This window comes from Barbus barbus (assembly GCF_936440315.1).
Source record: "Barbus barbus genome assembly, chromosome: 28".
Taxonomy (NCBI): Eukaryota; Metazoa; Chordata; class Actinopteri; order Cypriniformes; family Cyprinidae; genus Barbus; species Barbus barbus.
Genome location: NC_136756.1, coordinates 3,969,769 through 3,994,107, shown reverse-complemented (window position 1 = coordinate 3,994,107; position 24,339 = coordinate 3,969,769). Strand labels below are relative to the sequence as shown.

Here is a 24,339-nt window from a genome sequence, read left to right as displayed (position 1 = left end):
TTTTGGAACCCATCATACTTTTTTCCAGATTCTTTGATAAATAAAATGTGAAAAAGAACAGTGTTTTTTTTTAAATAGAAATTTTGTGTTACAATATGTGTAGTGTCAAAAGTTTGGGGTCGGCAACTTTTTTCTCTCGCTTTTTTTTTTTTTTAAGAAATTAATACTTTTATTCAGAAATTATGTTTTAAATGGATAAAAGTAACTTTTGTAACTTACATTGTTACAAAAATTTTCTATTTTGAATTGCTGTTCTTTTTAACTTTTTATTCATCAACGAATCAAAATAAAAACTATCACAGGTTACAAAAAGTACTAACCAGCGCAACAGTTTCAACGTTGATGATAAATCAGTATATTCTTATGATTTCTGAAGATCATGTGACACTGAAGACTGGAGTAATGATGCTGAAAATACAGCTGCAGATCACAGAAATACATTACAGTTTAACACATTCACATAGAAAACGGCTGTTTTACATTAGAATAATATTTCACAATATTACTGTTTTATCTGTATTTTTGATCAAATAATTGAGCATAAGTGACTCGTTAAAAATCTTACTGATCCAAAACTTTTGAACGGCAGTGTACATCAACCCTGTTCATTCTTTGATTTCATTTGAAATAAACAGCAGCCTTCAGTGTCATTACTCAAAGTTAGAGCAACATGACATTATAGGGGGTGATTTATTCATGTTATTTTGGGATCAAAGCAAATATCTTGCATACTTGTGCGGTGGAATGCATGGCACTGATACCACGGGCGCAGCCGCTCTCCTCTCGGCCAGGATCTTTCTGGCCCTCTTCATCTTCATCCGTGATTTGGCTTTGGCCCTCTTGGCGCGCTCCGAGCTCCAGCCCTTCCCGTCTTCCTCACCGCCCGCCACGTCCTCCTCATCCTCCGCCTCGCCCTCACTGTGGGAGGAGCCTACGCTGGCCCCACCTACACCCCCCAGGGGCCGGGCAGAGCCTGGCGGCGTGTGGATGTCGCAGTAGGCTGTTTTGCGCACGCTAAATGAAGTCCCGTTAGCGCCGGTCTCACGCACCGGCTCCATCTTCATGTAGAGGCCGGCCTGCTGAGCGCAGGTGACGTGGAAGGCGGTGTAGCAGTTGGCTTTGTGGCACTGGATGCAGGCGCCAGAGCCGCGCTGTTTACAGATGTAGCAGGTCAGCTTCCAGCGGGCAGGAGGGATGTGCTCGATGCTGTCGATGGGCTCCAGGAAGACAGTATTAGCAAAACACACCTGTCAGGAAAGCAGGACATGATATGAGGAAAACAACACCTGAATGTGTTATAACCAGACATAATGTGATGAAGAACTGAGCAAAAAGTACCTTCCGTGCAGCCAGGGTTACTTAAATTTATATTTAAAAAAACTATTATTTCAGCTAGTTGCCAAGGCAAGATTTCCCATTTTTGTGAAATAACTCGCATGGACTAACTAGGGATGCACTGATTCTATTTGGCAGTAGGGCTGGGTTAATGATTTCATGAGCGATCTTCATGTTGATGATGTGATATCGATTCTTAAATCCCAAGATCAACTCAGTCTATGCTGCTTTTTGTTGATGCTTCACAAAGTAACTAAACATTTTTTGAAATAAGAAAAGAAACAAAGCTTTAAAACTGACAATTTTATCATAAACTTCAAGCAATAAATGCTGTTTTAATGTGGCGTGACAGATCGCTGTAGCGTCTCAGTTTAAGCGGCGCATGAATCGATCATCTTTTCTTCTTTACTATTTGTTACAACACAAAATAAACCTGAACAAAGGCATGTGGAAAGATACAGAACTAGCCTAAATGGAAAGCATCGTGTCTCATGTAACTGATCAAAGTGGAAAGACGAAAATAAAGTGTCACGTAACGTCACATTTACCCCTGAAATAACATTCAATATCCATAGCATATCAATGTCAATAACTCTAGAAAAGAGCATTTTGCTAAATGCATTATATTACACATTCATTATATTTAGTTTCATTACTGAATGTATGTTTGAATAAATCAGTCATGAAAGTAGTTTTTATGACAGCTACCATTTAAATGTTTATATTTCAGCAACAGATTGGAGTAGAAAAAATTAAATCGTTAAAATGTTGATATAAAAACTGCCTTGGTCATATACAAACTTTTAAACTGCACAAGTTTTTCTTTGGGTGTTTGATTATAGTATATCTAAAAATACTCACATAATCAAATGTAATAGTTTAAGCTTAACCTTTGATATTAGTCATGCACCAACTGACAGGGTTTCCTGTATAGTTTACAGCTTTAGTTTGTCCTGACATGTACTGTACCTGATATCCAAATGAATCAAGATCAAATCGAATCAGAACCTAAAACAGTGAAATCTAACCAAACAGTAATATTTGTAACAGTAATTTTACGGGGAGTCACACATTCAAAAGACTTCAACACAACATCTAAAGACTGATTATCTTCTGGAGTAAATGTTCATTAATGTGAGTTGATCCCAGAGCGAAGCAGGAAAAAAAGTGAATTAATGAAATTCAGCAGACGCCATCACAGTCATGTAAGACACAGATCAAGATGATCACAGCCTTTCCTGGTTCTTTAAGAATCGGTCTCTGCAGCACACACACACACTGCTCACCTCAGGGATCCAGAGAGCACACACCACATGAGCCCAGCGCGCGTCGTCCGTCTGCTTGAACGCGCCGCCCTTGTTCGGGCACAGGGCACAGTCCACGGCTCTGGAGGGCGACTGCAGGCAGCGGCGGCACAGCCACTGGCCCTCGGGGATGTAGGGGACGCCGTAGCACTCCTGATGCACTGCCAGGTTACACATGTCACAGAACAGGATGACGTTGCTGTTCTGACACTCGCCGTCGTTACAGATGCAGCACACCGCATCTTCATCGATCAGAGAGCTGGGGTCACTCTGCAGGAGCAGAGTAGCATCGTCAATCACACGTGTGTGTGTGTGTGTGCGCGCGCGTGTGTGTGTGTGTGTGTGCGTGCATGCGTGTGTGCGCGCGTGTGTGTGTGTGTGAGAGTGAGTGTGTGTACAGGTTTATATATCCTGGTGGGGACTTAAACCTGAAAACACACAGACTCATGGGGACTTGTGTCACGGTGGGGACCTAAATTGAGGTCCCCACGGGTAAACAAGCTTATAAAAATCACACAGAATGAAGTTTTTTGAAAATCTAAATCAGTCTCCTGTGAGGGCTAAGTTTAGGTGTAGGGTTGGTGTAGGGCAATAGAATATACGGTCTGTACAGTAGAAAACCATTACGCCTATGGAAGTCCCCACAAGGATAGCGAAACAAGTGAGTGTGTGTGTGTGTGTGTGTGTGTGTGTGCGTGCGCATGAGTGTGTGTGTGTCAATCCATGAGACCATCCAAATGTCAACAGTGACGTCATCTAGTGCTTAATCAAATTTTAATTTCATTTACGATTTTGACTGATAATTGAGATAAAACTATTGTTGTGTCACATTCCATTTCACGGTCATTTTTGTCTTGTGTTATAAATCCAGCGTGGCTTTCACTCCTCCCTAAAAGCACAAACTCACTCCCAGTCAGGTAAGTTTTTTTAAGTTCAATAAATGCATGATTTAGGGATATACCGCTACAGATTTGACAACATGTATACATTTTAGAACAAATGAAACAATCTGTCACACAGTGCAAGTGATGAATGGAGTTCTTCGTCACATCTTATTGTACTTGTCTGCTCAGATACACACAGAATTGTGTTAAAATGCCCATCTTGGCGAACATTCATATAAATGCAGTGGGTTATGTCTTAAAATGTTCACTCAAAAATGAAAAAACAATTCTGTCATTAATTACGTTTTTAATTAAGTTTACAATGTTTTGATTATGTTTTTGATTATTGAGCTGCCGGTTTAGGCTCACTTAAGTGACTGAACTTTATTTTAATTATTTATCCTGGCATGTTTACTGTTCCAAAATGTTCTATATGTTTCTTAAAAATAAAATATATTGTGTTCAGTGGAAAAAAAGTTGTTGTTTTTTACCCAACATTTAAAGATAACATTTTAAAGCTGTAATCTCAATACCCTGAAACTGTGATATTTTTATCTAAGATTACATACCAGCCCATGTCTACTACTCAGTAATCAGCCACTGTTATGATTGGCTAACGTCACTGCGTAGGAAACAGTATCAAGGCCCACTCGCTATTGCATTGAGTGTTTTGACAACATGATCAAAATAAAACCGTCATTTCCAGACAATCCCATTGGCTGGCGTTCACATATTACGCGTCCCTGTTTATTTCAGCGAATCAATTCGAGCGAACAGACAACCTGATTAAAATTCATGAACCCAGCATGAATTTTATATTGTTATTAGTAGTAGATTTCGTAGCAGTATTGTGACCTTTTCCGTATTATTGTTAGTTTTTTTTATATATAGAAACACTAAATGACAAACAATCCCCCAGGCCATCAGGCTCCTAAACTCTAACTCTGTGTCATAACATCACTTGACTCCATGTAAATATCACCATATCAATAAGCTATTCATAATTTTTCTACCTCATATTGCTGCTATTTAAATACCCTGTACAACTCTTTTGCACATTCCTTTTATATTACTATTTATGTCAACAACACTGACCTGCACATTTATATTTATATTTTTTTATCTTTTATGTTATTTTATTCTTTCATTTTTTTCTACTTTTCTTTTTCTTAATATTTGTATTCTATAAAATTGCACTGTCCTAGGAGCGGACCTGACCTACATTTCACTGCTGGTTATACTCTGTATAATTGTGTATGTGACAAATAAAACTCTTGAATCATGAAAGGAATCAATATCTTCAGGTAAAATTAAAAAAAATTCTAGGTCAATCTACTGCAGTATATTGCAGTATTTCCTCTCTCAATCAGTAGAAAATATGGTTAACACCCGGTCATGCTTGGAGAAAAAAAAATCATCATATACCGTGAAACTGATTTAATTTAGAAAAATACCGTGATATAAATTTTTGGTCATACCGCCCAGCACTAATTTAGAATGATCACAAATAACACTTCATATAGTTAATAAATATCACTAGAGGTCGACCGATTGATTGGCCGGACGATTATGGCATTTTTTTATTAATCGGCATCGGCCAATTGTGCTGCAAATTAGGCCGATTAATATACAGGCGCGTCTGCAAGCAACACGTGATGCTGCCTCGTGCGGTAAGCAGATTGCCATTCCACTGGCACAACGGATAACCCTGTGATGTCCCCCTCTGCCTGCAAACTTTTTGAAGAGAGAACTACCTGGTAGGGCTGTGCGATTAATCGAAATCGAATCGCAATCACGATTTGAGACGTTGCGATTTGCTAATTGCAAAGCCTGCGATGTGGGTGCGATATTACTCTGATCCAGAGCATATGCACGACTGCCAGCCTTGAGTGACAGTCTTACTAACCAACAGAGTGAGCGCACCTCCTCCCCGATCAGCACTGCTCTAGCCAGCTGCGTATACGCCCACCATTTAAAAAGGGTCAGATGAAGTGAAGTGAAGTGAAGTGACATTCAGCCAAGTATGGTGACTCATACTCGGAATTCGTGCTCTGCATTTAACCCATCCAACGTGCACACACACACACAGCAGTGAACACACACACACACACACACACAGCAGTGAACACACACCCGGAGCAGTGGGCAGCCATTTATGCTGCGGCGCCCGGGGAGATCGAAAGTTAGACAAATTAAAACTAAAGACATTCTTCTGAATTAGCGAACATGCAGTATATATATATATATATATATATATACACAGGTCCTTTTCAAAAAATTAGCATATTGTGAAAAAGTTCATTATTTTCTGTAATGTACTGATAAACATTAGACTTTCATATATTTTAGATTCATTACAACACAACTGAAGTAGTTCAAGCCTTTTATTGTTTTAATATTGATGATTTTGGCATACAGCTCATGAAAACCCAAAATTCCTCTGATCGAATGAGAGACCCAATGTTGGTTTCAGTTTCGTTTTAACCTAAATGAATTTGTTTTGGCTTGTCGTTTATAGCTAGCTTCTTATATTTTTAATTCTTGTTCTTTTCTAAATACTGTTAATTGAAAGAATTTGTTGTGGAGTGAGGGGAACTAAAATAGCCTAGCTATGTTTACAGTGTTTATTATAATGTTTGTAAACATTTCACGTCGGCATTAGGCCTATTTCTGAATGAAATAATAAAATGCGACTTATACGTGACTTTTTTTCTCTCTCTCTCTCTCTCTAAAAAACACAATTTTTATATGCACAGCATATTTTAACCATGCAGCAAACCTTTTTAAATATTTTGATAAATTACTGAAAAAAAGGACATCCCTGAGATGAAGGGAAAAAAAGAAAGAAAGAAAATCGGCCAAACATATCGGCCAAAAAATAAATAAAAATAAAAAATAAAAATCGGCATCATATATCGGCTGCCCTGATTTCTAAAAATCAGCATCGGCTAGAGAAAACCCCATTTCGGTCGACCTCTAAATATCACACGAAGAGTGCCGTTTTTCTCCAAAAATTACCATGATTACAAATGTTGTGGTATTGATTTTTTACAACAGTTCAATAAACAAGAAGTTGATTAAGAGACTTACATTTGTAGGAATTTGACTACACTGTATATCAAAAACTTTAGAAGTCAGCTGTCCACGGCAGTCCTTAAGATACCAGCACAATAACACACTCAGCAAAATATCGTCTGATTATCGTTATCGATAAAATCCCAGAAAACATTGAGATATTATTTTTTGTCAATGTCGCACATCCCTATTTTGGAGCTTGATTAAATAAATGCTTGGTTTATAATGAGGAGGACGTTTTAAGCTATGAAACTTGCAGGATGTTTTAATGGTACAAAGATCTCTTATATGCTAAAAGATTAAGGCTAATTTGATTTCTCATGTCATGACCCCTTTAAAGGGATAGTTCACTCCACAATTCCATTGAACGTCCATGTAACTAATACTTTGACGCTTCAGAAAGATGATGATCCATTTGAATCAAGTGCTTTAATCTAAGACTTCTCCCTTTGTGACGAACAGATTTAAAATGTTATTCACATATAAACCTATATTGAGCATCTCATATATATTAACCTCATTGGTTCTTGCGTGTCAAGCAAGCACATTTGAGCACGCATTGATCAATGTTTTTAAATGAATAAAATCCTAAATTAAATCTGTTCATATTATAAAGCAATTGTGTCAGAAAACTTGGGTTAAACCACTCATTTACAATATCTTAATTTTTTGGTTACATGGAACAGAAATATCTCAGGTGTAAATAATGGCAGAATTTTCATTTTGGTGTAAACTGAATCTCCTTTAAGTGACTGTGAACAGTTTCATGTTTATCACACACACACAAAAAATAAATCACGAACTGCTCTTGACTGAATAACTTTTCTAGCTTAAATAAGAAACATTATTGTGGATCAGTATTGTGAAATTTCAATAGCATTTAAAATTCATTGGTCATATCGACCAATAGCATTGGTCATATCGCCCACCCCAGCATGATGTTTCAAAAAGTAAAATAATCGTCTTAAGTAAACATGACTTCAATCGCTGACTAAAATGCACTGTTTTACTTACACAGCTTCAGATGTCAAAACATGTCAAAATAATTTGGTCCATTTAAACTAGTTTTTCGAAGCTTCATTTAGAAAGCAGCTCACCTTGTTGTGACTCTCAAAGTAGGACTCCTTCTCCAGTCGATCCATCAGATACTCAAAGGCCTCCTGAGGGATGGGTGCCACCCCGTCAGCACGACGCTTGTCATTCATGATGTCCAGCCAGATGTAGTCTTCCTCGTCTATATCGTACTCCACCTCCTCATCCAGCTCCTCAGCAGACTTATCAATGTACCTGAGAGGAGGTGAAGGAAGGGTGAAGAGTATAGCGCCAGGGTGCTCCATTCATATCTCATGCCACACACAAATGAACATACTATGGTTAATAGAGAGACATTTCTGAGAGAATTAGATCGTATCCATTGATCAGATGGTGTCTAGTGGTCGACCGATATATCGCATCGGCCAATACGTTTTTCTGTTTGGCCGATGCGTTCAAGACTTTTATTTTGACGACGCTGAGAGTGGCAGCACCTGACCACACAGTGCTCACATTCTCCCTCTTGCTCGCTGTCATCGTTAACAGTTGTGTCTAATACGGATAGAAGTCTGTCTAATAATCAGACAGAACGGTTAAACAAAGGGATTAAATGTATACAAAAAGTATTATAATTTTTGTTTTTATATTATTAGTAACAGAAAGGCAAACATTGTTTGCTGTCAGCATTCAGCAAATACGCATTTATATAATTTAAACAAATCTTTGAACATTTAATTTCACAAACTTATTAGAATCCAGTTGTGAGATCTTGTGAAGAGTGCATGTGTATCCTGCATGATCGTGTGTGCTCTGCCTGATTTTCAGGTCGAATTGAATGCTAGTTTAAACATTAAACTCGTGATTTCAAATTATGCTGCACTTTATGCATTTGCCCACTGTCATTTTCACTGTGTGCTGTATGTAATGACTGTTACCTTGGCTTTATTTGAACAATATGATTCCCAATGCACACAAACGTCCCAGAATACGGAGTGCCCTTACAGTGTTTACATCCTTTTTAATTATATTTTTTATAAAATATTTATTTATGAAAAATACTGTCATCTAAAGTATGTTTATTTTCCAGATTGATTTTTTTTGGTGTTTTCAAATGATTTCAACTTTCTTAAATATTAATTAACATTAAATCAAATTATTTCGGCTAACTATCGGCCATCAACCACCCTGGTTTCCAAGATATCGGCAGTCAAAAAACCAATATCGGTCGATCACTAATGGTGACCAGGATGTGGAGGATTAGTTCACCCTCCAGAGTACAGGTGTGCGATATATATCGTCTTCGATAATATCATAATTGTTGTTTTAACAATGTGCAATTTGACGTTATAGAGTATTTTGGAAAATGTGCATGTGCATTTAGAGTGTGTTCTTTCACTGCATGAGTCTATTAAAATGCATTTAGAATGATCACAAATTCAAGACATGGGGGCAGAAAATGTATATATTTATACTACTTCATATAGTAAATCCATTTTGCACAAAGAGTGCCGTTTTTCTCCAAATATTACCATGATTTCAAATGTGATATTGATTTTTTACAACAGTTCAATAAATAAGAAGTTAATTAAGAGACTTACATTTTAGACTCTATATTGCCTGTTTTTGCTCTATTAAGTACAATTGACCTTGATCGTCAAATTCAAGAAGTTTTCACCCCCGGCTCTTAATGAATCGTGTTTCCTTCTGGAGCATCAGTGAATGTTTGAACCTTTTGTAATAGTTGTGTTTGAGTCCCTCAATTGTCCTCGGTCTGAAAAGATGGATCTCATACACATGCAGTCACTTCTGGAAAGGGTTCAAATATGCAAAAGATGCTGGAAAACTGGAGATTCTGCAGGACCTGGAGTATTTTTCTGAAGAACAGTGCTCAGTTTAACTGTTCAGAACAAGAGACTCATGAACAACCATCACAAAACAAAAAAAAAAACAGTCGTGGATCACCCAGATAACCACACACAGTATTAAGAACCAAGGGTTCCCAAACTTTTGAATGTGGTTATTTTAATCATTTCAGCTATTTTGTTTTTGTCTTGTGGACTATATGTAAACATCTGTTATGTAAAATATCTTACTCAGGACAGTACTAAATAAAAAATAACATGCATCTTGTATGATCTCTCTTATTTTGTTAAAATTATTCACATTTTCACAGATTCTGCAAGGGGTTCACAAACTTTTGCATGCCACTGTGTATATATGTATACACACACATATAATGTTTTGTAAAATGGCACAGCTTTTTAAATATCTGAAAGTACACTCTTAGCATCACTCAGTCAAGCATTATAATATGATATTATGATAATCAAGTATTATTTAATGATACTATAGTAATTAGAATTAAAACCATGTGTGAATGCATATTAGTCATTTCAACTGAACTTAGGACTGGTGGATGCTTAAGATATTGTTGATCATTCAGTGTTTCTGTAAAAAAGAAAAAAAAAAGAAAAAGGGGGAAAACTAACAATGATAAGATGATGATAATAATAATAATAATACGAATTCTACTACAATATAAAGCACACTAAGGATTAACGAGCTGCTGGATTCATGAATATTAGTCAGGTTGTGTGTGTTCGCTCAAACTGATTTGCTGAAATCAAAACAGGGACAATAGTAGGCGAGCGCCAGCCAATCAGATTGTCGTTTGCGGATTAGTTCATTCATAAAAAGGAACTCCCTAATTTTGACAGGAAAATACAACAAAGAATATCGTTTACATGTAGCGCGTTAATTCTGCATGTTTTGTAAGACTCTCTCTTTCTCTCTGTGTGTGTGTGTGTGTGTGTGTGAGATAAAGCGCCTTCACACTAGAGTTTACGGTGTGCCAAACACATCCATTCAGATGAACTGAAAAACAGCACAGATCGCCTGACGGAGAGAGAAACTCAGAAGCGCTCGGTCAGTGTGTTCGATGAGTGAAAATATATGTGCTACACTTATACTCAGCCTCCAACTCACACACCGGCGAGTAAAATCTAAGAATTTATCAGCCAGTGGCTAATATTAGACATCATTTAGTCGCCCAGAGTGAAGATTTAGTCTCATATGCGAGTGATTTACTCACATTGTAGAGTGTTGTTACACCTCCTAGAGTAATTATGATTACACACACACACACAGATATGTGTATAGCAAGTGTTTGGTGTGCGCAGAGCTGTACCTGTAGTAAGACATGGGTCGAGGGGGAGCATCCGGTCTCTCCTGATCCAGCTCTCGAAACACCACCTCCGGCAGCTTGACCGGTGGGTTCATGTGATGGTGCGAGCTGCTGTCTTTCTTTTTGTCTTTGCTCTTGTGCTTTCCCGTTTTCTGCGGCCCTTTCTCACCATTGGTCGCAGAACTGTCCGACCTGTCCTTGCCGATTCCCCCGGCCTCGCCGTTGCAGGCCGCTGAGCCGGCCGTCCCTGTCGACGGGGGGTCCTCCGCACCGCTGTCCTCCTCTGAAAGCACGTCCAGGTTCTCGAAGATGCTGATGCGGTGGACCCGGCCGCGGATCTCCAGCTCCACCATGCGCTGGGCTTCGGCGTAGGTCATGCTTTCTCTAACGGGCGAGTGCGAGTGCTCCGAGTGTTCGGCGGGGCTGCCCGGCAGCGGGCCCTGCCCCGTGACCCCTGACCCCGTGCTGGAGTCGGGGCCATCGCCGGACCCTGGCAGGGCGGCCCGCGGCGGCCGGCCCTTGCGCTTCTTCTGAGGGGAGCCCTGGGCCGGAGGCGGGTTGTCGTGGTCATAGTGGTAGAGGTGGTACTCGATGCCGCTGTAGCTCTTGTAGACCTTGCGGCAGCTCTCCACCGGACACTCGTAGGGCGGCTTGGTCGCCCGCAGGTTGTGGCAGAACGTCTTCACGTCAAAGTCCAGCCCCATCCCGACAACACACACTGCAGCGTCACCGACAGGACCGGCTCACATCTGTGAGGACCACAAAGAGGCTTTTACTTGAGTGCACAGTCCACAGATTTAACTGACCAGCACCAGTATGTTTGCTCCACAATCGAGCAGTAATAAGGAGGACCAGTACTATTACAGTAACACTTTATTCTGATAGTCCACTTTAGACATTCTACTAACAAGTCAAGTCACCTTTATTTATATAGCGCTTTTAACAATGTAAATTGTGTCAAAGCAACTGCACAATATCAAATATGAAAATAGTGTGTCAATAATGTAAAATGAAAAGATAAAAAAATATATTTTCAGTTAAAGGCATTTGATTATTGAATTCAGTGATGTCATCATCCAGCTCAGTTCAGTTTAAATAGTGTCTTTGCAATCAGACGATATCGCTGGAAATTAAGTGTCCCCAACTGAGCAAGCCAGAGGCGACAGTAAGCAACAGTAAGTTTGCAAAAACATGTCAACTAGCAGTCATTAGAGTATTAGTAGATGGTCTGCTTAATATCTTCTAACACTTTATTTTAAAGGGTCCACAACATACTGACTATCAGAAACTTTCCAAGTATGTGTCAACTTACTCTACTAACCCTAAACCTACCCTACTGAGAGTTAGTTGACATGTAGTTGCGAAGTTACTTATAGTTAGTAGAATGTCTAAAATAGTGTGTAACCCCTATCTTTATTTGACCCTCTAACTCTAGCAATCTCTATTCTTGTTCTTTTTTATTAAAAAAAACACTTTACCCTTTAAGACTTGCACTCTATTTGTTTTCTAATTACTCGTTTTATTTTAAAAAAGAAGCCTCTAACACTAGCTTTTTCTATTTATTTCTTATATAAGCACAAGTTAAACAGTAAGAGAGGCTGAAGTGATACAGTGTTGCACTGAGAGATGAATTTCCCTCCATTCTGATGTGTTTGAGCGGCTACACAGACACAGAGTCCATCTGTTTACCTCAAAACATGCACGGAAATATATTATACTACGCTTTATGCAGCTCAGTCACAAAAGCGTGTTGTGACGGTATAATGCTAACATCAGACTTGGAAATATAGCTTAGTACTGAATTATTACCAAATACATCAATAATGAATTCACCTGATACTCCAAACTACATTCAATACTGTAGCATTACCATAGGAAATCACAAACACATGTATCGTATCGTATACAAACCCGCCTTTGCTTTATAAATGTGTCAAGTATAAAAACACGATCTCGTAAATATGAGTTTACATGTGATCTTATGGTTAATATTAAACACTTACTACTCCAGACTCCGCGGTAGACTCCACGCTCACTCCGAGGATAACAATTCACACTGAGATGAGTTTAATTCAGATCAGAAGGGTTTGAGCTCAATAACTGGGTCCTTTATGAATTATGATCATCACACTGAATAACACCAGGAACTGAAGCGATCGAACAAAGGGGCCAGCGCGCGATCCGTGTCGGCACATTCACCAATCCGACACACTGGAAAACGCGTTTTTAAAATATTTACACAACAATATTTATCTTTCGTGACATGCGGTCTGTCAACATAGATGCTTGATAAAATCCAGTCGGAACTCTCCATATGTCCTTGATTATTTATTTTGCTACGCTTTGTGATGGCTGTGCTGACGAATCAGCCGACGAGTGTCACGCGGTTGCGCGCTGCGTCTATTTAGGATTCAAATAGAAAAACAAACTCTGCTGCGTGTAATATTGAACTAGTGATGTTTTAGCTGCAGTATTTGTAATGCTTATATAAAATAAAGCTCCGTGGCTTCAATTTATGGGCATTTCGGGGGTAAGAATATGAGTGTATGGGCTTTGCAGCAGTATTTGAATGCGTCGCAGGAATCAGCTAAATTACTCACTTCAACTAAACACGAGATTAAAACTATACAGCTTTCTTGAAAATGCAAGTTTTACATTTCTTGGAAAATTAGTTTATACCTTATACCTTTAAACAAACCAATTATGTTCCCAACATCCCATAGCGTATTAACCATTTGTTTGTGCTTATCCTAAAATGCAAACCTTTCAAAATTATTTGAAAATATATCTAATTTATCTAATGTATATATATATATATATATATATATATATATATATATATACATGTCTATTTCTTTTTAATTAAACTGAATATTTTCTGTTAATGTGTGTTTTATTTATTATTATTAGTATTATTGCACTTGGGGCATGCTTGCATAATATGTGTCCCTGGACCACAAAATCATAAGGCTCATTTAAAAAAAAAAAATAAGTCTTCATTGATGTATGGTTTGTTATGATAGGACAATATTTGTCTGAGATACAACTATTAGAAAATCTGGAATCTGAGGGTGCAAAAAAATCTAAATATTGAGAAAATCTCCTTTAAAGTTGTTCAAATGAAGTTCTTAGCAATGCATATTACTAATCAAAAATGAAGTTTTGATATATTTACGGTAGGAGATTTACTAAATATCTTCATGGAACATGATCTTAATATCCTAATGATTTTTGTCATAAAAGAGAAATGTATAATTTTGATCCATACAATGTATTGTTGGCTATTGCTATAAATATAGCTGTGTTACTGATGACTGCTTTTGTGCTGCAGGGACACATATGTCACCATAATCAAGTGAGTGAAAACTTTTCTCTCACAGGAAAAATGTGATCTTGCCAAACCAAAATGATATTGTCATTATGCTCGCAATGAGTTAATTCCCAGACTAGGTTGAATTTAAAACATATGGACAGGTGCACATTGCTTGACGTTATACTTACAAATTCTCCACATAAGTATTCTTCCGTTGGAACATTTAGTAATGTTAGTGATCATTGTACAGTTGCCTGTGTCAGAAATTGTAAAGTTTATTTTTAGAAGAATTTATAAAAAGTTTAGTGAGCAAGCATTTTTATATGACCTGTATAATAATGAAGTTTTTCATGTATGTGATATGACAGATGTTGATCTGGCATGGAATTATTTTAAGACCATTTTTGTTATAGCTCTGATTAATAAGCATGCACCTCTAAGAAGATTTAGAGTTTGTGGTAAAGACATCTGTTTCTTCTTCCATCAGAGAAAGAAATATTGCTTGGACCAAGGCTAAAATAACTAATAGCGCTAGTGATTGAGAACAACAGAGGGCACTAAAGAATAAATGTACTAAAATTATTTTAAAAAATGCAGAAAGTGAGTATTATCTTAGTGTGATAAATAAAACTTTTAATGATCCTAATAATTTTGGAAGCTGATAAAATCATCATTTACTACAATCATTTACACTACAACTATTTCAAGATTGTCTGTTACAGCTAAAGTGTTTGAATCTATGGTAAATGAACAGTTACTATTCGTCAACTAATAATATTTTATGACAAACTCAATCAGGTTTTAGACAAGGACATAGTACTGTAACTGCTGCAATGTCAGTCACTAGTGATATAATAACTGCATAGGAGAACTGCCAACCCCCCCCCCCCCCCCCCCCCCCTTGTCGCCTCTGGCTTGCTCAGTTGGAGACACTTCATTTCCAGCGATATCGTCTGATTGCAAAGACACCATTTAAACTGAACTGAGCTGGATGATGACATCACTGAATTCAATAATGAAATGCCTTTAACTGAAAATCTTTTTTTTAATCTTTTCATTTTACATTATTGACACACTATTTTCCTTTTTTGATATTGTGCAGTTGCTTTGACACAATTTACATTGTTAAAAGTGCTATATAAATAAAGGTGACTTGACTCCCCTTGTTTTGTGTGAACCCTTGGTGTTTCTAACTGACTCGATCCTAATGATCTGAGTGGTCTGTTCGGTATATATTCAGTGAGCAAATCTGCAATGTATTTGGTCCTATGCCATTGAGCGATTTATAAACGAGTAAAAGTACTTTAAATTTTAGGATTTAAAAAATAGGATTTAAAATCAATCCTAAATGTAACTGGAAGCCAGTGTAAGGACCTGAGGACTGGTGTGATATGCTCAGATTTTCTGGTTCTAGTCAGAATCCTGGCAGCAGCGTTCTGGATGAGCTGCAGCTGTCTAATGGTCTTCTTGGGAAGGCCGGTGAGGAGACCATTACAGTAATCCACCCTGCTGGTGATAAAGGCATGAACAAGTTTCTCCAAGTCTTGTCTTGCAATGTTTTTGAGATGATAGTATGCTGATTTAGTTACTGCTTTGACATGAAGGTCTGTCTCCAGAATCACCCCAAGATTTTTGACTTGATTTAGTTGTTTGACCCCTAGAGTCAAGATATGCATTCATCTTGAGAACTTCATCTTTGTTTCCAAATGCAATGATTTCAGTTTTCTCCTTGTTTATCTGAAGAAAGTTCTGGCACATCCAACTGTTAATTTCATCAATGCATTGGCAGAGGGTGTCAATGAGGCTGTAGTCATTTGGAGATAAGGATAGGTAAATCTGGGTATCATCAGCATAGCTGTGATAGGCAATTTGGTTCTTCATCATTATCTGACTTAGTGGGAGCATATACAGGCTAAACAAGAGCGGTGCAAGAATTGAGCCTTGTGGGACTCCACATGTCATGGCCGTCCACTTAGACTTATGCTCTGCTATACTCACATAATAACCTCTCCCTTCTAAGTATGACCTGAACCATTTGAGTGCCATCCCAGAAAGCCTGACCCAGTTTTCCAGTCTCTCTAAGAGTATGTTATGATCGACAGTGTCAAACGCAGCACTAAGATCTAGTAGTACCAGCACTGATATTTTGCCAGAATCAGAATTGAAGTGAATATAATTTATTATCTTAATGAGCACTGTCTCTGTGCTGTGATGTGCTCGGAAACCAGATTGAAAATTGTCCAGGTATCCATTTGAGTTTAAGTAGTTGTTCAGCTGATTAAAAACTACCTTTTCAATAATCTTACTTATTTATGAAAGGAAGATTTGATATTAGTCTATAGTTACTCAATATGGTGTTATCAAGATTGCACTTTTTTAGAAGGGGCTTAACAACTGCAGTTTTCATGGAGTTTGGAAAAGTCCCACAAAGAAGTGAGCTGTTCACCACTTCTAAAATATCAGCTTCTAAACAGTTAAACACACTTTTGAAAAAAGATGTGGGAAGTGTGTCAAGATACCAGGTTGATGATTTAAGGTGCTGTACTATTTCTTCCAAAATTTTGCTATCATTTGCTTCAAAAACAGACATAGTTACTTCTTTTTGAAATTGAGGTAGAATCTGTGTGACCTCTGCATAACTGGAACTGCCTTTCTGATATTATTGATCTTCTCAGAAAAGAAGGAAGCAAACTCATTGCATTTGCTGTCGGAAAGCATTTCACTGGGAATCTGACTTGGGGGGGTTTGTCAGTCTCTCAACAGTCGCAAAAAGAGTGCGAGTGTTGTTTAAGTTACTGTTTATAAGGTTTGAGAAGAAGGTCTGTCTAGCTGTGGCTAGGTCCACATTGAAAGCATGAAGGCTGTTTTTATAGCTGCTACAGTGAATTTCTAGTTTTGTCTTACGCCACATCCGCTCAGCTTTTCTGCACTAACTATTAATAAGCAGCAAATTAGGAATTTATTGAGATAAAAGTCGTAGTTAATACTGAATAAGTGTTCCCTATTCTAAAGTGTTACCAAGTAAAAAAGTACAACTTTAAATTGTACTCAAGTATTAAAAAAGTAGGAGTACTGTTTTTTTTCTAACAGATACAGTATATAGATGTTTTGTTAAAGGGAGAAAACGAAACAAAATGCACAGGTCAAATACATACATCTAGTGCAACAACAACATTTAAAATGCAGCACAGTGGAAGTATATATATTACTTTCATTTATCAGATGAACACAAACATAAGAGGTTTAGAAAAAAAAACAAAATCGTCTCTGTTTGAATAATGCAAGTGTATGGGCCATCCCAAAATGAATATGACAGCAACTCATATAACCCCTTTTAATGAATCAGTGTCTTCTTAAGTCAAATGATCAATACAAAAAATACAAATACCAATATTTTAAACTTGAATGTCGTTTTCACTTTGTGTGGTTTCTGAAGTGGTCCTGTCCCCTTGCATTATACAGACTAAAAATCTTTTCTTGTGTTCAGCTGAAGAAAGAAAGTCACAAACAACTGGGACCACATGAGGATGAGTAAATTTAATTTTAAATTTAATTTTTTGAGTGAACTATTCCTTTGAATAGCGAGATGTGATGCAGAGGTTAAAACCATTATTCCAGACAGAATACAAGCATGTGTTGAATTAATGAGGAGAGTCATAGAATTAAAACATACAACTTTAACGTTTTGAAAGGCCACTTTTTTTGTTGTCTATTCAACATCACTGTCTAAAACAGGGATGGGGAGCATTGATCCTGGAGGACCAGTGTAATATATTTGCAGAGTTTAGCTCCAACCTTAATCAAACACACCTAAACAAGCTAATCAAGGTCTTCAGGATACAGGTAGTTTTTTTTAAGGGTTGGAGCAAAACTCTGCAGGACAGTGGCCCTCAAGGATCAATGTTCCCCACCCCTGCTCTAATTAAACGTTTGATTGTTTATTTGGGGCATTTAGAGGTTGTTTTATTTTCTAATTACTAATTACATTAATTAATGAGCAAATCATGCAATTATTAAGATTAAAAAATTTGTGCTGTCAACCGATTAAAAAAATTAACTAATTAATCACACATTTTTCTAAAATTAATCGTGATTAATCACGCTTAACCCCACCTAACATTCAAGTTTTTAAATAAACAATCTTCAAATGTACAATGTACAAACAACATAAAGACAGTATATTTTTAATATTTCTTTAATGATATCTTTTTTATGATTGAAGGCCAGCATCACTGATATCAATACTACTGATGTCTCTATAAAAATTTTTTTTGCCCCCTGAATATTTAACCATTGACTGTAGCCATTCAGCATTACAGTATAATTGAGAGCTATCAATTTTAACATTTATTAGACTTAACGTCTAATTTAAGTGAACTTAAAACAATCTTCACATGAACCCATTATAATAAATGACATATTTAGCTAGCTGTGCCCTTCAGCAGAAATATACAGAAAATTAATACTTACCAAACACTAAATTCTAAATTAAATATAGATGAACCCCTTAAAACAATAAAAGTTATTGATTTGCTCTTTTTTCTTTTGTTCTTGGATTAATAGACATCACAGCAGCTGGTTATTAACTTATTTGCCTGCTATTGCTTTAAAAGCTGCTGCTGCTGAAGGTGATGGGGATCTGACATGCATCTTATTTTCTCACAAATCTCTTTACATTTTCTGACTCACTTCAGGTCTGAAAGTCTCAACTAATGAGCGGATGAGTTGAATTGGGTATTTTAGATGAGGGAGACAGTGCTAGGGTGCCTCAGGACAGTTTTTAAAACCATTTCAGAGACATGTACTTAAATGTGACGCATATATAACATAGGCTATTGCATGCATGCACACAGTTTAAGGCAGCTTTAATCGCCTTTTTGGTAACTTCATGCCTTAACTGACGGCATAACTACGACATTGCATGCAAGTAGTTTCTTTCGCTGTATGATATGAAATGATATAGGCTACAGCGCGCACCGGCACCTATGTGCGTGTATTTGAAGAGTGCGCGCTACGAGCACAATATCTTTTACGCGCTTGTTTGACGTATAGAGCACGTGTCTGAAACTTCTCCCGTTTGATGTGGTCATAAAGACATTCTGCATCTAAATAAATCCAATCCTTGCAATCCTTTGCAAGAAAAAAGAGACAGAGGCAGCAGTTGCGAATGAGGTGGCCAACCCTAGCCCCGCCCCTGCGTTATTTTGCGTTAATATTTTTAACGCGTTAAGGCCATTGCACACTGAGTCCGAATTTTTCGTCCGAAATTTTCGCACGTTGAAAAATAAATACGACCTCACGTTTTGTCAATCACGTTTGCACACTGCCTCCGAAATTTTCGTCCGTCAAAAAAAAATTCGGATCGGGTTCGATTTTTTGCGTTTTTCGCATCCGTATAAAGCATTTTGAGATGCTTTGAGAAGGTGTTTTGACCATTCAGAGCCACCGTACAAGCGAACGCCAAAATCCAAAATAGTGTCAGACAAATTAATACACTTCGTCTTGCAGCACAGAGCACTTTATGACAAACAAATTGCGGAATACAGAATATAAAGAACTACTGTAGCCTATTTTTTTTATGCCTGGCGCGCACCTTTCCGATGCCACAGTTCGGTGTGTGTGTATGTGTGTGTGTGTGTGTGTGTGTCCATACCTCAGACAGTCTCTGTTCAGGATCAATTGGTTCACAGAAATTGGTGGTCTTTTTAATATGTGGATTCAGTATCGCTAGCAAAGTATCAAACTGAGGCATTGACATCCTGAAATAAACTTTGAATCTCTCGAGATAATCCCGCAGCTCTTTGATAAGGAGGTGGAACCTTCCTCTCTGCGCAATCTAAGGATTGGATGGACCCAATATTTCCTTTTTCTTTTTTTAAAAAGAGAGAGGACAACAAAATCATCCTCACTACTTAAAGACATTTTGTATAGTTTTGCGAATTTTTTCGCAACGGATTAATTAAAACGCATCGGACTCAGTGTGCAAGGTCTCTGTGCGTGACGAATTTTTAAGATTGCGAATGCGAAAAAACGCATGCGAAAATTTCGGACTCAGTGTGCAGAGACCTTTAATCTGAAAATAATTAATAGCATGCGTTAACGCGCTAATTTTGACACCACTATAAAAAATATTAATTGACAGTCCTAATTGCTACTCAATGTGTCATAAGATGACATTATAAATACAACTTATCCACTACCTGGAAAGAACATCATTAAACATAAATTACAATTTATTTCACATACAATGTTCATTTAAACACGTTTTTTTGGGAGATTTGAATCATTTAATAATAATAATTAAAAAAAAAAAATTCCCACAAAAATATTAATTGTAAATTCTCATCTCTGATTTAATTGCACTCAATCTTGTGCGTTAAGCCAATATATTACACAGCTAATGGCTCTATCAAAACATAAAGAATAATGAATAAACTTTTTTTGTGGGGGAAACGCAACTTTGCTACCTCAATATGCTTCCTAAGATTTGATGGTGTACTTTTGAAGTCTGACATTTCACGAGTTCACACTTACATATAATAATAACGGAGCAAGTTTATGCGTATTTGGCGTGCTGTCCAGGGGGAGGGCTCCGAGCTCGGTAATCATTCCCGAGCCCGGGGTACTCCCCTCGACCGGGGAGAGGGTACGAGCTCGGCATTTAGCCCGGACCCAAAGTGCTCCCCCCCCCCCCCCGAGTGCTCCCCCCCGTGCTGGGGTAGGACCGGCTGTGGTGAGGAGTCGGGGTGGTGGAGGGATGTCGGAAGACGAGAGATAATGACGGTAAGACTGCTTGGTTATTTATAGGGATTCTCTCTCGTGCTGATTGGATAAGTGGTGTGATTGCTGATGATGAATTGGCCGTGTTAATTATCTGCGCGTGCTCCTCCCGAAATTTGTTAATAAAACATCACTTCACGAGTTCACACTTACATATAATAATAACGGAGCAAGTTTATGCGTATTTGGCGTGCTGTCCAGGGGGAGGGCTCCGAGCTCGGTAATCATTCCCGAGCCCGGGGTACTCCCCTCGACCGGGGAGAGGGTACGAGCTCGGCATTTAGCCCGGACCCAAAGTGCTCCCCCAAAATGCTATTATTGCAGGACAGCAGCCGAAGAGGGGCTTGATAACCCCCCAAAAACTTGCATGACTTAGGCTGAAGGGATGCTGGATACTGCTGTGGTAGTGGTATTTCTGTGGAATCTGGAAGTAGAGATGAGAGGGAGGTAGAGATGCAGGCTCCTGCGGGAGCAGTCACTGCTGCGGCAGTGGAGAAATATAGAAAAGGCTCCTGCGGGAGCAGTCACTGCTGCGGCAGTGGAGAAATATAGAAAAGGCTCCTGCGGGAGCAGTCACTGCTGCGGCAGTGGAGAAATATAGAAAGGCTCCTGCGGGAGCAGTCACTGCAGCGGCAGTGGAGAAATACGGATAGGGCTCCTGCGGGAGCAGTCACTGCTGCGGCAGTGGAGAAATATAGAAAAGGCTCCTGCGGGAGCAGTCACTGCAGCGGCAGTGGGGAAATACAGATAGGCTCCTGCGGGAGCAGTCACTGCGGCGGCAGTGGGGAAATACAGATAGGCTCCTGCGGGAGCAGTCACTGCTGCGGCAGTGGAAAAAAAATATAGAAAAGGCTCCTGCGGGAGCAGTCACTGCTGCGGCAGTGGAAAAAATAGAAAAGGCTCCTGCGGGAGCAGTCACTGCAGCGGCAGTGGAGAAATATAGAAAAGGCTCCTGCGGGAGCAGTCACTGCGGCGGCAGTGGGGAAATACAGATAGGGCTCCTGCGGGAGCAGTCACTGCTGCGGCAGTGGAGAAATATAGAAAAGGCTCCTGCGGGAGCAGACACTGCAGCGGCAGTGGGGAAATACAGATAGGCTCCTGCGGGAGCAGTCAGTGCTGCGGCAGTGGAGAAATATAGAAAAGGCTCCTGCGGGAGCAGTCACTGCTGCGGCAGTGGAGAAAATATAGAAAAGGCTCCTGCGGGAGCAGTCACTGCAGCGGCAGTGGAGAAATATAGAAAAGGCTCCTGCGGGAGCAGTCACTGCAGCGGCAGTGGGGAAATACAGATAAGGCTCCTGCGGGAGCAGTCACTGCTGCGGCAGTGGAGAAATATAGAAAAGGCTCCTGCGGGAGCAGTCACTGCAGCGGCAGTGGGGAAATTACAGATAGGGCTCCTGCGGGAGCAGTTACTGCTGCGGCAGTGGAGAAATATAGAAAAGGCTCCTGCGGGAGCAGTCACTGCAGCGGCAGTGGGGAAATACAGATAGGGCTCCTGCAGGAGCAGTCACTGCTGCGGCAGTGGAGAAATATAGAAAAGGCTCCTGCGGGAGCAGTCACTGCAGCGGCAGTGGAGGAATATAGGAAAAGGCTCCTGCGGGAGCAGACACTGCAGCGGCAGTGGAGAAATATAGAAAGGCTCCTGCGGGAGCAGACACTGCAGCGGCAGTGGAGGAATATAGAAAAAGGCTCCTGCGGGAGCAGACACTGCAGCGGCAGTGGAGAAATACAGCTGGGCTCCTGCGGGAGCAGTCACTGCTGCGGCAGTGGAGGAGTACAGACAAGGCTGAATGTAGTGCTGTTGGAATGAATGGAGTGGGGATGGGCCGTTGAAGGTGGATATAGGTGATGTTAAGAGGGGTTGGCTATGGAGGGTCTGAAGTTCGGGTTCCCAGGGACGTATATCATTAAAGGGGTTGGCCGATTAGTGTTTGGTGAGCTTCCTTGATCGAATATAGCTTTTGAAAGCTTCTGACGACCAGCGACCAAGTGCTTGAATCTGCTGCTGGAAAAGGCCTTTATGGGCCGCTGTGGTTGCTGCGCCTATTCGGAACGAATGGCTGGAAAAGTTTTCGGCTGGGGTACGAGACAGGAGCAGGACTGACTTAAGGTGCTTTTGGAACCAGAAGCGAGTGACGGGGCGGTTGGAGTCGTCTGTAAACAGGGGGTCGGATGGGAGTTTGGCCTGTGATTTCCTGAGGTGGAGGAAAGCTAGGAGGGCTTGGTATGGGCGATAGGAGGTTGAAGATGTAAACAAAGTGGCCTTCTTTGACTGGTCTGTTTTACTTGCTTAATGAAGTAAGAGATAGTTTCATCGTCCAGCACCGCTAGATCAGAAATGGTGGGGTGACTTTTTTACTAGACAATCAAGCGGGCGTGAGCTGGTGGATTTGGACGGAGATGATTCTGGGCAGGGGGGGAATGGATGGGTTGGTGAAGGGGCATGAAGTGGTGGAGTGGGAATTGGATCGGCGGACCACACATGTAATGTTACGGCGGCCTAAAAATATTCTGTTATGGAGTTCGGTGTCCAGGGCTCCCCAGTAAGGGGCTTGATTCCGCTGGGCTACTCGAATGGCGCATTTAGCTGCAAATAGTTTATGGTACGTATAGAAGTGGGAGCCTCCGTATGATAATGCGAGTTCGGCAACTATCGCGAGATAGTTGCCGAGCTCGCGTCTTCTGTGGGGAAATTCGGTGCAAATAACTTCCGTTTAGCAGTTGGAAGTGATCGTGAATTCGGTGAATGATAAGATACGTGACGGGTTGTTAGCGGTGTTCTTTAAAGTGACGGAAGATTCATCAATTCGGCGATCAGCGGACGGAGGTGAAATTGGTGACAAAAAGGAAAAAGGTCTATATCCGCACCTGACAAGATCTGTGTCCTGATGGAGTTGGCTACGGGGCTGGTTCCAGTGCGAGCACATTGGCGGGATGGGTAGGGGTGTGGCTGAAGAAAGTGAGAATGGACCTCGGGAGGAAGGAAGGGAAAGTTAGCCGCCAAGCAGCTAGCGGAGGCATGCTTGTGCTTGGGAAACTTCGAGGATTGGAGGAAAGGGAGGGGAAGGGGGAAAGGTGGGCGCTGGGGCTTGCGCTGTTAGCGGCTGCGTGCTTGCGCTTGGGTAAGCTCGGTGAGTGGAGGAAAGGGAGGGGAAGAGAGGGGGAATGGCGGGCGCCGGGGCTTGCACCGTGGTTAGCGGAGGCATGCTCGCGCTTGGGTAAGCTCGGTGAGCAGAGGGAGGGGAGGAGAGGGGGAATGGCGGACGCCGGGGCTTGCGCCGTGGTTAGCGGAGGCGTGCTTGCGCTTGGGTAAGCGCGGTGAGCGGAGGAAAGGGAGGGGAAGAGAGGGGGAATGGCGGGCGCCGGGGCTTGCACCGTGGTTAGCGGAGGCATGCTCGCGCTTGGGTAAGCTCGGTGAGCAGAGGAAAGGGAGGG

The 24,339-nt window shown here is 40.2% G+C and overlaps 1 protein-coding gene across 1 annotated transcript in view; it reads right to left on the bottom strand.

Annotated features, from left to right (window-relative positions):
* Window positions 1-12,996, bottom strand: part of LOC306848654 (peregrin-like) — a 36,173-nt gene extending 23,177 nt beyond the window's left edge. The window contains exons 1-5 of the mRNA XM_079383330.1: window positions 12,818-12,996; window positions 10,818-11,563; window positions 7,696-7,885; window positions 2,622-2,909; window positions 733-1,247 (exon numbers count right to left, since the gene is read on the bottom strand). Of these exons, the coding sequence (XP_079239456.1) occupies window positions 733-1,247; window positions 2,622-2,909; window positions 7,696-7,885; window positions 10,818-11,518 (1,694 nt within the window). The 5' untranslated portion in view covers window positions 11,519-11,563; window positions 12,818-12,996. The remainder of the gene's footprint in view (window positions 1-732; window positions 1,248-2,621; window positions 2,910-7,695; window positions 7,886-10,817; window positions 11,564-12,817) is intronic.
* Between the last annotated feature and the right edge of the window lie 11,343 nt (window positions 12,997-24,339).